Source organism: Channa argus, chromosome 2, assembly GCF_033026475.1.
Source record: "Channa argus isolate prfri chromosome 2, Channa argus male v1.0, whole genome shotgun sequence".
Taxonomy (NCBI): domain Eukaryota; kingdom Metazoa; phylum Chordata; class Actinopteri; order Anabantiformes; family Channidae; genus Channa; species Channa argus.
In genome coordinates, this window is record NC_090198.1 from 14156777 (window position 1) to 14170975 (window position 14199).

Genomic DNA, 14199 nt, shown 5'->3' on the forward strand with positions numbered 1-14199 from the left:
AAAAACAGGAAATTCTGTCGAAAAGAAAACTTTTGGGATATATCAAGTTTAAGGTTTCTGTATTGTAAGAATACTATCAGTGTATAGTATCGACTTTAGCATCACTGTTGCTGATGAAGAGGTGTATTTGGCCAGTCTTCTGGTTCGTATATTTCTATTAATCGCTTTTGAGTACTGATAGTGTTGGAGTTGCAGTTCCGCATCCAGGGGCATCACTGCTCCATCAAGTAAAAAATTAGACAACAATGTTTAGCCTGTTTAGCGTGTTAACTATGAGCAAGTATTTCAGTGTTACCGAATGTACCTCTTTAATCAGAACCTTGTTGAGTTGTGCTGATTCTAATTTCTACGTAAGGACCTTATCGTTAGCTAAAAGCTATGCAGTTACCCACAGGACTAGATGGCGACGGTGCTACTATGAAACACTCAAACTGACTTTTTACTGACAACCCGGATTGAGCCGGGTTGTCAGTAAAAAGTCAGTTTGAGTGTTTCATCTGCCTCATTGTATACAGAATAACAGTGTAGCGTGATGAAGACTTTCTAAGCTATATCAGGCGATTTAATAGTTTAACTGGATAATCATTGCAACTAAGTGTCAATCAGTTATTCTTTTTCGAAAAGTACATAACATATGTTCACAATGTCATTCTTCCATGGAAAAACTTTGTCACTTATACCATTCATGTGTATTGGGCTTTCAGTTTAGATATCCATTACGTTATTTTTGATATTCAGATTGTTTAAAGGTATTGTAAATATCTGTATATGGGGAGCTGTAAAAAAAAAAAAAAAAGGGGGGGGGGGGGGGGGGAGAGAGATTGTCCGCATGCTGATTTGGCACGGGCGACCCTGAACGTACGGGATAAGGCAAAAGAACAAAACAAAACAAAAAAATCTAGTTAGTCTAGTTATTAAATGTTAAGCAGGGGGCCTGGCGATCAGTGGTATGCAGAAGGCCACATTGAATCCAACCCCAGAGGTTCAGAGCATGGATAAAATGGAAGGTTTACCGCAGGAAGAGCATCCAGCGTAAAAACTTCCGCTGGGAGTTATTAAATGACCATTTAAACTTGTGTTAAATCTTAAATTTAGTTTTGAATAGTACAATTAACAGTATGGTTGAATATTAAAATTATATACAATTTTTAAGAAAAAGAATATGATTTTGACTATGAGAAATGCCAGTATGGATATCTGAAATTTAATTAGAGATGGTGTGGTTTGATTGATGTTAATCTTTGTCATAGTACCAAACACACACTTGATTGATAGTGACAGCTGCAGTAAAGCTTTTTTTTTCTTAAAGCGGGTTAAGAGCAGGGTACATATTTTCACAAAGTTTCACTTGGTCTATAGAGGTTTGCTGACCTTGCACAGCCTGGAACTAATAACCATTTAATTCTTGGATGATCACTTCACCTGGTAATACTGGCCTTTCAAAGATTCTTCCAAAATTTGCTTCCTAAGTGCTAAGGAACAAAATCCACATTTCTCATTTGCTGCGAAAATATTTATAATTTAATTTATTTAAATAATTTATATAAAGACAAAAATAAAAATTTAAATTTACATTCATTGACGTCACATTCATTTTCATTTCTGAATAGTAGATGTGGTTTCCACAGCTGCATTTATTTAGTTAATTGCTTTTACATTTGTTATCATTTTGTGTGTTAAGGTACATATCCACAGTGTATTTATTCATATAGGGACATACTGTATGTGAGGTACTGTGATTAGAAACACAGTACCTTGACTTAAAATGAATATTCTGGATATTTACGATAGAACTCTTTCTAGAAAAAACATACATTTTATATATATATATATATAATATAGATAGATAGATAGATAGATTGATAGAAAGTTAAAAATGGTTAGGTAAAGAGAGTACAGGAAACATAGTTTAGTTAGTTAGTGCAGTAAGATGAATCCTGTAGAATCTTCTGCTGCCTAACTGTGTAAATTTCAGCAAGGGATGATTGCTCCTGGCCTGTGATTCAGTTTACCCAACTTTGTCCAGAAGTTTTCTTGAGCTTACATATAGCTGTAGACAGTTACTGAAAAGTGAGGATCCCCTTCATACCTCTATCTTAAAGTCACATCATACCAAATAATCATAAACCCATCAGGAAACCAGGTTAGCCACCCTAAATGATTATGATTATGTTTATTATAATTATGTAAATAAAGAAAGATTTTCTGAGGCTTCTAATGAACTCTCACTTAAAAACAAAGATATAAGTATATTTACATACAGTGTTATGCTTTCTGCTCACTAAAACTGATTTCACATTTTTGTCCCACTCTCTACAGATGGCTTGCTTTAAAAGCAGTAAGGGGAGTTTGGAGGAGGACAGCAGTGAAGGAGATGTTGGAGAGATGTCTGCGTGTGCCTTGGCAATGATGGAAAAGGATCGGGATTCCCTGCTTAGTCCTTCCGAAAACCCTGGCACCTTCATGAGCAATACCTCCAGTAGTCTTCAGACTGTTGCCCCCCTCCAGGGCTACGATGTAGAATTTGACCCACCCCTAGAGAGTAAATATGAGTGTCCTATATGTCTCATGGCTTTGAGAAATGCTATTCAAACACCTTGCGGTCACCGTTTCTGCAAGAACTGCATTGAAAAGTCCATACGGTATGACTTTTTGCAGCTCTCTAGAAAATATTAAACTAATTTCTACTGTGTTTGTTAACACCAGCTTTTTGACATATTCTTGAAGAGCTATTCATTCTTTATTGTTCTCTGTAAATCACAACTTCAAATTTGCTAGATTTAGAAGACAAAAACGCAATGACTTCTAACCATCCATTTAAGTTATGTATTATACTAATTACTGTGAATGTTTTTCACAAACACTAAATGGTTGCCTGTCTTCCTCTTGCAAAAAAGTGATACGGGACAAAGGTGCCCTGTGGACAATGAAATGCTATCAGAAGACCAACTGTTTCCTGATAACTTCGCAAAACGGGAGATCCTTTCACTAACTGTTTGCTGTCCAAACGGTGGCTGTTCTGAGAAAATGGAGCTCCGACATTTAGAGGTGAGACTTTTTTGTGATTGACATCACTAATGTTGAATGTTGGTTGACCAAGAAGAGGAAGGTGAAATGGAAATTAATGGCCAGTAATTTAAAGTAATCTTTGGTTGCATAGCTAGCTTTAGATGATTTTTATATAGTTATAATTACACAGTGATAACAATATGATAAACACTAACTATAGACAACTGGGGGCCTGGTGTCTCACTAATGAGTATTGGGTTGGTATGCAGAAGGCTGTGGGTTCCAGTCCCACCCACCAGGTGTGGCCCCACCCAGCCACCAAGGGCCACCTTGGTGCCGCTCCTGAGCCTATATAAAAATGGGAGGGTTGTGTGGAATCAACATGCGGAACAGGTTCCACTGTGGCTTCTCCTCCTAAAGGGACAAGCCGAAAGCCGTCCAGCCACAATACATGTAAACAGCAACGAAGACATACACAGAAAATTATAGCCTGTTTCAGACATGAACTCTAGAGAATGTCAAGAGGATCACGTCCTGACATTGTCTGGAGTTTCCCTTTCATACATTCAGTCAACATCGGGAGACAGTCAGTGTGAGATGCGTTCTCACTTGTGAAGAAATCCTCATAACGCGAAAACAAAGCTGCGGAAGTGACATTGTTTTACTTTGTAATCTGGTCGTATAACACAGAATCTTGTGCTGTCCCTTGTATTTTTTTGACGATTTCCTTGTCTGCCCTTACCGACAGAAGTTCACAAATTTCGTTGTCCTTCCAGTTCGACATTGTTGTTGGGTTAAATGAATGAGTTCTTCACCTTCGGGTGTTTGTATTTGCCAGGTTTCACGGCAGTCGCAGTAAATGGACTTCATCAACACGTTCACTAACTCATGGTAAATTCTCTAGAGTATTACCTCCATTATTCACAAATGAGCTCAGCTGGAGATAATCCTACCTTTACACAAGGGTATGTCCCCAAGCAATGTCCGGGGAAACAGACTTGGGTGTTTGCATTCACACATACACCCACCCTAGAGAAAGTCTGGAAAATGTCTGAATTCCAGTGTATGCCTGACAGGGGCTTATGGATAACAGGATGTCACAGAGGTTTGCAGAGGCCCCGACGCGCACACCCCCCAAATCTCAACAACGCGTTGTGCGAAGATGTGCCTCGACCAAGCTGATTGGATGTCAGGATCGAAATGGGAATAGAACCAGAAAGAAATAAACTGGAAAAGTAGAACAAGAAATGTAAACGTTCATGCCCCATCTAGATGTTCACACTGATTTTGTATAATAGTTATTTATGTTGTTTAATATATTCTATAGTTGTTCTGCTGCTTTATTCAGTCTTTTTAAATTATTATTCAGTTTTAAATAATATTCAGTGTTTTAAGATATAATATATTATTTGAGATATGTATTTCAATGATGACGTTTTGTTTCCAGAAAAAGAAAAGGATAATAAGCAAAAGCTGGGTTTGATAGCATACTTCACATTAGACCCTAACCGTTTGGTTAATGAAAACTAAAATAGATTCTCAATTTACCATTTGGTCTTTGAAATGACCACTCTTGCTATCTCTCAAAATATTCATAGGTTTATTATATAGCAACAAAGGACAGAACATTGTAGTTCACTGTGTCTATCAAATACATCACATTCTCATCTGAGCAATGACGGCAGAAAACTCCAAAGGCTTCACATTTTTTCTCTTGTCATTGTAATTTTGTGCCCTCCTATGAAAGTCAATTCAGTAGGCCGAACCTCATCAAAACATCCTGCCAAAGAAACATTCCTGCATGTGTCTGTTCCTCAAGTCCAAATCCGCGTTCACCTTTACAAAAGCCGAGTCTTGTGAATTGTTGAACACGTGCATTTAGGTTCTGTTTCCGGATTGTTTCTTCACTTTTAGCAAATTGAGGTTTGTTAAAAGGGATACTGCCCTACGTCTACCATGCAAGTATAAAAGAAACACATGTGCAAACGTATCTGAGAACACAGTAGGTCCGCATCTTCATTTAACTGTATCGACGGAGAAATATAGTGGGTTAGGTGTCAAAGCCTGTGTGGACAATAAAATTGTTATAATATGAAGTACTGCTGCTCTGCAACAGAATAAAATTAACTGAAGTATTTCATTATTATTTTGATTCCAGCATCATTTGGCACAGTGTGAGTTTTCTACTGTACTGTGCTCACAGTGCCAACAGTCTATCAGAAAGAGCCACCTGGAGGAACACAAAACTTCTGACTGCCAGAAGAGGCTTATAGAATGTCCAGATTGTGTGGAAAACTTTGTTTATGAGGAGAGAGAGGTACTGTTGACTCACCTCTTTAATCGCTGCTCTTGCTTTGTACAACATTTTGCATTGTGTATCACTGAGGAAGATCTGGTGTTCATTTCTTATTCAGCTTCATGAGCAGCGCTGTCCTTTTGCCAATGTCAAGTGTCAGTACTGTGAGATGGATCTCATCAGAGACCAGGTGAGTGACCCATATAGCCACACTAAATTCCAAAGGTGTCTCATTCACCCCTCCACAGAGAGGGTGAATGGGAAGCAATATTGTAAGGCACTTTATAACCTGACCTTTTAATCCATTTGACAGCCAACGTCTGTCAACAACAACTTCTCTATTCCTTTAACAAGTGGGAACTATTCTACACCCAATTACATTGTATAACAGTTGATGTGGTTTCTGCAATAATGAACACAAACAGTGATATTTGAATGGTTTTCTATATAAAATTGTAAATGAGCTCTTTGTAAGTGGTTTGCTGCATTTGCTTACAATAATAATAATGGCTTTGCAATGCTTTTTGGAAACCTGATTCCAATAAGTAGACATAAATGAAGCTAAGCTTATGATGTTTTTGTTTTTAGATGGGATCCCATTGTGATACAGATTGTCCAAAAGCACCCATTGCCTGTAACTTCAGTGTCTTTGGATGTAAGGAAAAGGTAGGTGATCAAATTCCCTTATAAAAGTTTCTTTTAATACAAATAATATACACACTTTTAAAATACCAGTCCTGGAGAACTTGGTTAATAACATGACTGTTAGTCCTATCACCCTTGCAAAACTGTTGTTCATAAAGAAATATGGTTTACTTCTGCAGATGCAGCGTCACAATCTTGCTCAGCATATGCAGGAGTTCACACAGATGCATATGCGCTACATGGCTGAGTTTCTGCGGAGCCTTAGCCTCAATGGCACCACACCTAAATCCCTGTGGATGCCTGGACCTTCTCTTTCCTCTGAGGATCAAGGAGCTGCAGCATCAGTATTAGCCTCCAGTGGGCCCAGGGGGCCTGCAAGCTGCAGCAGCAACTGTGCACCATGTCAGCCTAGTGAAGTGATGGTCAGGCTGAGAGAGATGGATGGACGATTGGTGAAGCAGGATCACCAGCTGCGTGAGCTTATCATCTTAAATGAAACTCAGGTAAGGGTTGACAGTTGCCTTAGAGTATATGTGTGCATTCATACACCGATCTGGCACAACATTATGACTACCTGTGCAATTTAATGCAATCCAATACAGTGGCTCTGTCATGAATTCTACTTTTACAAGGTTATAATTTCTCAGTTTTTAGGTTAAAACTCTGATAAGGTGATTATACTAGTGTGTGTTTCATATTGAGGTCAATGTAAGTAGTGGAGTCATACTGGAGTGCATTATAAGAAAAGGTTGGTTCTAATGTTTTGGCCACCTCATTCATTCGGTGTATGTTTTGTTTACATTTCCAAACATGACTGATCTGTTTGCATCCTTACGTTTAGCCTTTGTTAGGTAAGGTGAAATGAATTTGAATTTTCGACCTTGGGGTGTTCTCAATGGTTAAAAAAACAAAAGTGTAAACCATCCACTGCTGCTGTATACTATGTATTGCAGTAGTTTTCTAGTCTGCAATATATCGACAAAAATGTTTCTACATTGCCTTCTTCTTTTCATTTCCTGATGATCTATTTTTGTCAGCAACATCTTGCCTTTAGTCGCTTAGATGTTGTCATGTTTGCTTCTGAAACTGCTGTCCAATATAATATGTCTTACAGGCAGGCCAACTTGCAGAGCTTAGGCGTAGGGTGTCAATGTTAGAGGAGACAGTGAAAGACCTGGAAGCCCAGCAGTGCACCGGTATCTTCATTTGGCGCCTCAAAGGTTTCTCTGCCCACTTGCGAAACCAACAAGCAGGCCTGCCAGTGGTTGAGCACAGCCCCGGCTTCTATACAGGCCGCCCAGGCTACCGGCTGTGCCTGCGTTTACACCTTCAGACCCCCAATGCTCCACGCTGCTCCAATTACATCTCCCTATTTGTCCACACCATGCAAGGAGTATTTGATGGGCAGTTGACCTGGCCATTTCAAGGCACTATAAGGCTTGCCATCCTTGATCAAGGCCCAGAGGCTCAACACCACATGGAGGTTATGGAGACTAAGCCAGACCTGCAAGCTTTCCAGAAGCCTACCATCCAGCGTAACCCCAAAGGATTTGGCTATGTTACCTTTCTACACCTGAATCAGCTGAGTCAGAGAGCCTTTGTCAAAGATGACACTCTGCTTATCCGATGTGAGGTGACTCCGCGTTTTGATACTATGTTTCAACGTGAGGGGCCAGCAGTGCAGCCTAGAGGACTCGAGGCACCAATTTCAAGGGACTAAGTGAAACTCACATCTACAGAACAGGATCATCATCATGTTGAGTGATATCAGGAGAAGAGAAATTGATGCTGACAACCAGTTACAATGTGGAAACTGCTATGTATACTAACCATGCTATGTATTTGTTTACTAACTTTTAAATGTCAGTATAACTTCTGTTTAGACACATATTTTGATAGCTAGATTGCTTGATAGTTTGATTGATTGGATGAAAGTAGTATTTCATAATTATTTTAAATAATTATGAAATGTATTTAGTTATCCACAGGGTACCAGCATTCAGTTTTGTAAATAGTCTTTGTTTAATTAGCTCAGCACCACCAATTTATCTGTGCGCGTGCTGCCTGCAGACTAAATAATACAATACATTTACCAGGTACCTTTATCAGAAGTGGGCTTATAGGTCACACACACAATGAGCCACTTGGGATTTAGTGTATCGCTCAATGTAATTTTGACACATAGACCAGAGAAGCTAGGAATTTACCTGCTGACTGCAGCTGGTGTTTGACTTACAGTAGCTCCTTAGCCAAACGCAGCCCGAATTACCATACATTACCATACTCTACATTAACAACAATGTTTGGTTGTTTGAGGCCCCCCCAAAACTTAAACAAAAGCATGACTCTATGACATCCTATGGTCGTGTGCCGTTGCACTGAATATTTGGAGTAATACAGTATGTCAAGCATTTTCAAAATGTGTCAGCAAAAGAAAACTGCATGAACTGCAAGAAAAATGCATGGATATCTGAAATCCCTGCAAATTTCTACATATTCAAAAGGCCCTTTGTCAAACATTTATTAGGAAAAAAATGTGTTGTACCCATTTGAATTCCTAGATAAAGACACAGTTTAGGCTCAATATATGATAAACACAAACTATTCAAAAATCTCATTTACACACCTCTACTTAAAAATGCCAGCACCATTTTTAACATGAAGGATTGTCTGTTTACACAAGTTAATGACTATTTACTGTACGTTTCTTTTGCTGTATACATAGTATTAGCCTTGCAGATGTGTCATTAGTTTCATAGTGTTCCTTTGGACAGAATTTGTGGTGCCTTTCACACACATACCTTGCTAAGATGACCTTTGAAGATATTTCAAGCAGATACATAATTCCAACATAATAGGTCAGTGTCATTTTTCATTTCATTGATATGCCATTAAAATTGATTTAACTGTGAACAATGACTACTGTTGATGTGTGAATTGTTTATTGTATGTGACAGATTTTAGCATACAGTAAGCCAAAAACAACCTTAAATTAAAGCAAGATGAAATAAACTCTGAGCTGCTGTAGTATTTATCATTGAATGTCTCCTGCTAACCGTACCACTGGTACAATGTGATGGATAGACTTTGTAGGGATTTATTTTTTTTTTTTTTTGGTTTTATTCTTGTAGAGAACCATAAAAGTTTTAAATGCATGTTGCATCAATAGATATTCATGCATCCGTTTTTGTTTCAGATGCTTATAATTAAATACATCTGTTGAAAGCTTATTTTGCCAAAACAAACATTAGGGACATCAGCCCTAAAGTCAAAGCAAAATTGTGGTTCTCTCCCAATTACACTATCCTTACAGCTCAATGTGATCAGTTGTAATTAATAATAAGCTATTACTGGTTGTGATTATCACTTTTATTCGTCAATATAAGGAAATGGTTTGTTTGCCCCATATCCTGCAACTGGCCTGGCTTTTGCTTCATCTTTTTTTACTTCATTCTCGGGTTGAGTTTGCGGTGCATCCTTGCTGCTTTCTTTAGATCCTGTGAGAGACACTGAAATGCCATGTTAAATTAATATTCAGTTAAATGAGTTATAAATGAAACACGTGGAATATAGAGCAAGTTTACAATCATATTGTAATATTCATATAATTCTTTGGAAATATAATTTAAAAATCATTCTTTGTTGTGTCAGGTTTTTGACTCACTTGGAGCTCTTGGAGCTTCTTTGCCACACTTGAGTGTGCTCTGAGCAAAGCACTCTGCCATCCAGGACAAAACCTCCCCACAGTATCTGACCTAAACACAGTTCAGCCAGAAATGACAGTTGACAAATGAGAGTTGTAAGCTGTCTATCATATTTCTTAGACACAGAATATAATATAAAATAAACTTAGCATAATGCAACCTTTTTATATGTCTAATTGCAGTCTTAAGGCCAATTTTACCTGAGCTTCCATAGACACCAGTCGTTTTTCTTGATCTTTGAACCCACTCACAATTCTCAGCAAGCTCTGAACCCTAAATGAGATAAACAAAATTCAGTTAAAACTATCGAAATTTAAATGCTGCAGTGGCAATTGTTTACCACAAGGGGCCAGAAGAACTTCAAAAGATATAATCTGTTGTTGGGCCAGCAATATACAGCGTTTGTTTTCTAAGAATGTGGATGTTAAACAATTGTAACAAAAGTGCAGAATGACAGTTACTTTAAGGAGGTACTCTTGAGTTTCTCCTCACTGCTCTCCATGTGCTGACGCTCCAGTTTGGCAAGGTAGTTCTCTTTTTGTACTGTCTCCCATGTTATCAGCCTCTGGTCTAGGCCTACAGGCAGCTCCCTTTCTGCAAAATATACACACTTTCAAGGAGGCAGTCTAATAACCAAGTAACCAACAGGCTATATCCAGATAGAGCATGTGAAGGACAGAGTATTTCTTTGCCTGTGTTTTTTTTTTTTTTTTACATTTAATTTAGAAAGATAAGCCACAAGAACCTATTCCGGTATTTTCTTGAAATAAAATGGAATGGCTTCATTTTCCCTAAGGAAAAATACAAATAGAACATGCATACCAAGATGCTCCTGCTTGGACTCAGGCCGTTTGAACATGCAGAGGAGGAGCTGTGAGAGGTGGCTTATGATGATGAAGGGTGGAGCCAAGGCTGGCCGGCTGTAGTATTCCACAATCAGGTTGTATCTCTGAAACTTCCAGAAGATGTCTGTGTTGCCCTGCACTACCTGAAATGTGTAGCTGTAAATGGTAAAAAAAAAAAAAAAAAAGAAAAGAAACAAGTCAATAAAACCAATTGTTTCTTTTTGCAATTTATTTTTTTTGAAAATGTATGAAGTAGCCACTGGCTCAACTAGTTTGAGCAGACTAACCCCTGACCTGAACATGGCAATCAGCAGATTGAGCAGCAGGACATTGGTGACAAGAAGGAAGATCACCAGCAACAGGATGACCAGCCAGTTAGCATAGTTGTTAGGACATGGAGGCCGGAGGCCAGTGATAATCTCCTCTGAATCATCGGTGCAGTTAATTTCAGGCATGCGAGCAGCTGTGCTCCAATTAATGAAAGAAAAAGATATAACATTCAGGTCAACAGAAAGCTATGCCTGATTGCAAAAATGATCAGAAAATAACATTAAAAAAAAACAATCAAGGGTATTTAAAATATGATTTTCTTTATACTAAACACAGTGCATCCGGATTCACTGCTCTTATCTAAGGAATTGTCTGTAGACCTCTGAGACAGAATTGTATTGATCTGGGGAAATATAGCCCAGTGGCCCCCATCATCCGTAAATGGAAGATGTTTGGAACCACCAGTACACTACCTAGAGTGGGCCAGCCGCCCAAACTGAGCGATCAAGAGAGAAGGGCCTTAGTCAGGAAGGTGACCAAGAACTCGATGGTCACTCTGAAAGAGCTCCAGCGTTTCTCTGTGGAAAGAGGAGAACCTTCCAGAAGAGCAACCATCTCTCTCCGCACTCCACCAATCAGGCCTGTGTGGTAGATTGGCCAGATGGATACCACTCCTCAGTAAAAGGCGTGTGACAAGCTTGTAGCATCATACTCAAAAAAGACTTAAGGCTGTAATTGGTGCTAAAGGTGCTTTCAACAAAGTATTAAGTAAAGGCAGTGAATACTTATGTACATGTGATTTTATTTGTTTTTTTTTTAATACATTTGGAAAGATTTCAAAATCATTTAAAAAAAGATTAAAAAAAAAACTTCTTTCACGTTGTCATTATGGGATATGGTTTGTAAAATATTGAGGAAAGAAATGAATTTGATGCATTTGGGAATAAGGCCGTAACTTAACAAAACGTGGAAAACGTTAAGCGAATACTTTCCGGATCCACTATGAATTCAGCTATTTGTTTTCAAATGACAAATCACTGTAATTTACCATCAATTTCCTCTAGGGGAATCTGCCCAAAAATGTGTAAGTATGGGCGGTATAAGGCTCTGCGAAACACCCAGTCAATCCTGGGGTCATTGGGGTGGAGAAGAGCCTGGGTCGCAACACCATATGCAATAAGCCACACACTCAGGAAAAAGAGAAAGAAGAAAACGTCCTTCATCTGTAGAGAAAAACAGACATGTTTTTTACGTGTTTATGAACTTCTTTTTTTTTTTAATTGAAGAGAGAAACATTTAAATAGCATTGTTAGCTCACCATTCTTTCCACAATGATGATCTTGGGGCCCAGTTGCTTATGAATAGCAAAGATGTGGATCAGACGTAGAGTGAAGACCATGAAGTCTATTGCCAGAACTGTTCTTCCTGCTTCATAAGTGTCATTCACCATCCTGCAAAATCAAAAGAAGCACAGGTTACTTATCCATTTCTAACTCTTTCTCCAATACGCAATTTATCAATTAGCTCCAAACTGTCAGAACAACAAATCTAAAGCCTTTACAGTGTTTTTTTTCAGTGCCTTTAATATCATTTAACATTGTTTACCTGCATGAAACCCCAACAACAAAGAGAGAGATTGCAACCATATCACACTTGTTCCAGTTGTCCTCCACATAGAGCTTGAACTTCTTCAGGATGTTCATCTCTTCATCTGTGAAGAAGCTCTGCATCATAAAAAATGGTGTTTGCATTACTATAGGACATATTTTAAGAAACTCTAATCTTCATAGGCAGCCATTTCCACCACCCTTTTCTTTGGTATGAATTAAATCTTGTTTCAACTTCTAATTTCACATTCCTTATGCGATTCAGTGAGTTGATAGAAAGAACTGTTTTGCTCTGTTATAGCATACAATAAACATATTATTGCCAACACAGTCCTAATGTGTCCTTGTTAGAGTTTTGTTTTTGTTTTTTTTATGGGCTGAAACATAATTTCATTACAGTCAGTGAGTTTTAAATTTAGGTTGAAAATGTATCAACACTCCATGTTTATAAATATTATAAGAATAAAAAGGTCTAAATAAACCTTCTAAACCCTTTGTAACCTTTAGCTATGTCTGAGCACAGTGTTTATCTTTTTTCTCTGCTAGAACTGAGTAATACTTGTGTCATATTTCCATGCCCTCTGTCAGGTCATACACTGGAGCCCTATTCAGACACACCTGCAGGTACACAAGCTGCCTTAGAAGCACATGGAGTGCCCCAAATACTCATTCCGGTGAAATGTCTCCTACACTTGAAGGTGTAAGGTTGAGTTTCTTGAACAAGGCACTGGTAAGTGCCCCAAGAACCAGTGCTTGGCCTGATGAAAGCACAATTTGTTTTAAGAACAAGCTGTGGGAGCTATGCTATTTTCTTAAAGTGACAGACTGGTGTAGAAGCTACAACTGTCACGCTACACATGTATTAGCCATGGCAATGTATACTGTGTCCATCTAGGATGATATAGCTTTCATAAGAATCACAACCTGTAAATCTACTTCTACTCTGTTCAGGTTCAGTGTGGTTAGACAAACATTCCCACTATTGTTTGTCCCTGACTGTTTATTTGCAGCACTGCTGACAGTGTCCTTTATGGGGTACAAATGATTTGTAAGTGGACCTGGAGATTTCTGTAAACTGGGTATAAGTGCACAATTAGAGACATAAGCCACCACTGATTAAATGGCTTTGGCTAAATATATACTTCTATCAGCTACAACATTAAGACCACCAGGTGGTTTTAATATAAAATAGTGATATTAGCACTACAATGTAGAATTGTAAAGCTTGCATATGATCATCAGTCGGGCCTTTTGATACTGTACATGTACTGCAACGCCAAATCATGCAACACATTTTTTGCATTCTTTGCACTTGCAACCATATAAAAAGCTTATAAATCAACAGTATCTAACCTTGCTACATGACAAGTTTGTACGAACAGGGGCCCCGGTGGCATTGTCTTCCTTTAAGAAGAGGCATACACCCCAGTGCCATTCCTTTGAACGCACGGGGCCCTGCTGGCCTTGGTATTATGCCAGGGCCGCCTGCAGCAGTGTGCTTCTTTTTTTGGCAATAAGTTCTGCTCAGCTCAGGGGCTTTCTGACATGCACATTGGAAAAGTAAGCTGAGACAACAGAGAACAGCCTATCTCATTTGGGGCTTTATGCCCAAGGGAGGAAGGCTCAACGAGATCAGTGCAATAAGGGATCATGCTTGTTTGACCTGGCTTACTGGGAGGGAGCCAAGCAGAGAGGTGAAAGGCTCATGAATCTTTAAAACCCCAGAGAAAATGAGCTCTATGTAGCGATTCATATCACCTCCAACTCAGATAGGTCTGACTTTTCAAACATGAATGCTGTCACGCAAACAAATCTAATAAAAG

At 38.7% G+C, this 14199-nt stretch overlaps 2 protein-coding genes across 2 annotated transcripts in view; one reads left to right on the forward strand and one right to left on the reverse strand.

Moving 5' to 3' along the window:
* Nucleotides 1-8968, forward strand: traf6 (TNF receptor-associated factor 6). Its single transcript, XM_067495642.1, has 8 exons — nucleotides 1-142; nucleotides 2320-2642; nucleotides 2898-3048; nucleotides 5168-5326; nucleotides 5424-5495; nucleotides 5894-5971; nucleotides 6130-6453; nucleotides 7065-8968. Exons 2-8 carry the CDS (start codon nucleotides 2320-2322, stop codon nucleotides 7668-7670), a joined length of 1713 nt encoding a protein of 570 aa, XP_067351743.1. The 5' UTR covers nucleotides 1-142; the 3' UTR covers nucleotides 7671-8968.
* trpm5 (transient receptor potential cation channel, subfamily M, member 5) overlaps nucleotides 8874-14199 on the reverse strand; it is an 18516-nt gene continuing 13190 nt past the window's right edge. The window contains exons 18-26 of the mRNA XM_067495640.1: nucleotides 12375-12493; nucleotides 12088-12220; nucleotides 11818-11992; nucleotides 10794-10962; nucleotides 10477-10655; nucleotides 10116-10248; nucleotides 9855-9927; nucleotides 9615-9705; nucleotides 8874-9459 (exon numbers count right to left, since the gene is read on the reverse strand). Coding sequence (XP_067351741.1) covers nucleotides 9320-9459; nucleotides 9615-9705; nucleotides 9855-9927; nucleotides 10116-10248; nucleotides 10477-10655; nucleotides 10794-10962; nucleotides 11818-11992; nucleotides 12088-12220; nucleotides 12375-12493 — 1212 coding nt within the window. The 3' untranslated portion in view covers nucleotides 8874-9319. The remainder of the gene's footprint in view (nucleotides 9460-9614; nucleotides 9706-9854; nucleotides 9928-10115; nucleotides 10249-10476; nucleotides 10656-10793; nucleotides 10963-11817; nucleotides 11993-12087; nucleotides 12221-12374; nucleotides 12494-14199) is intronic.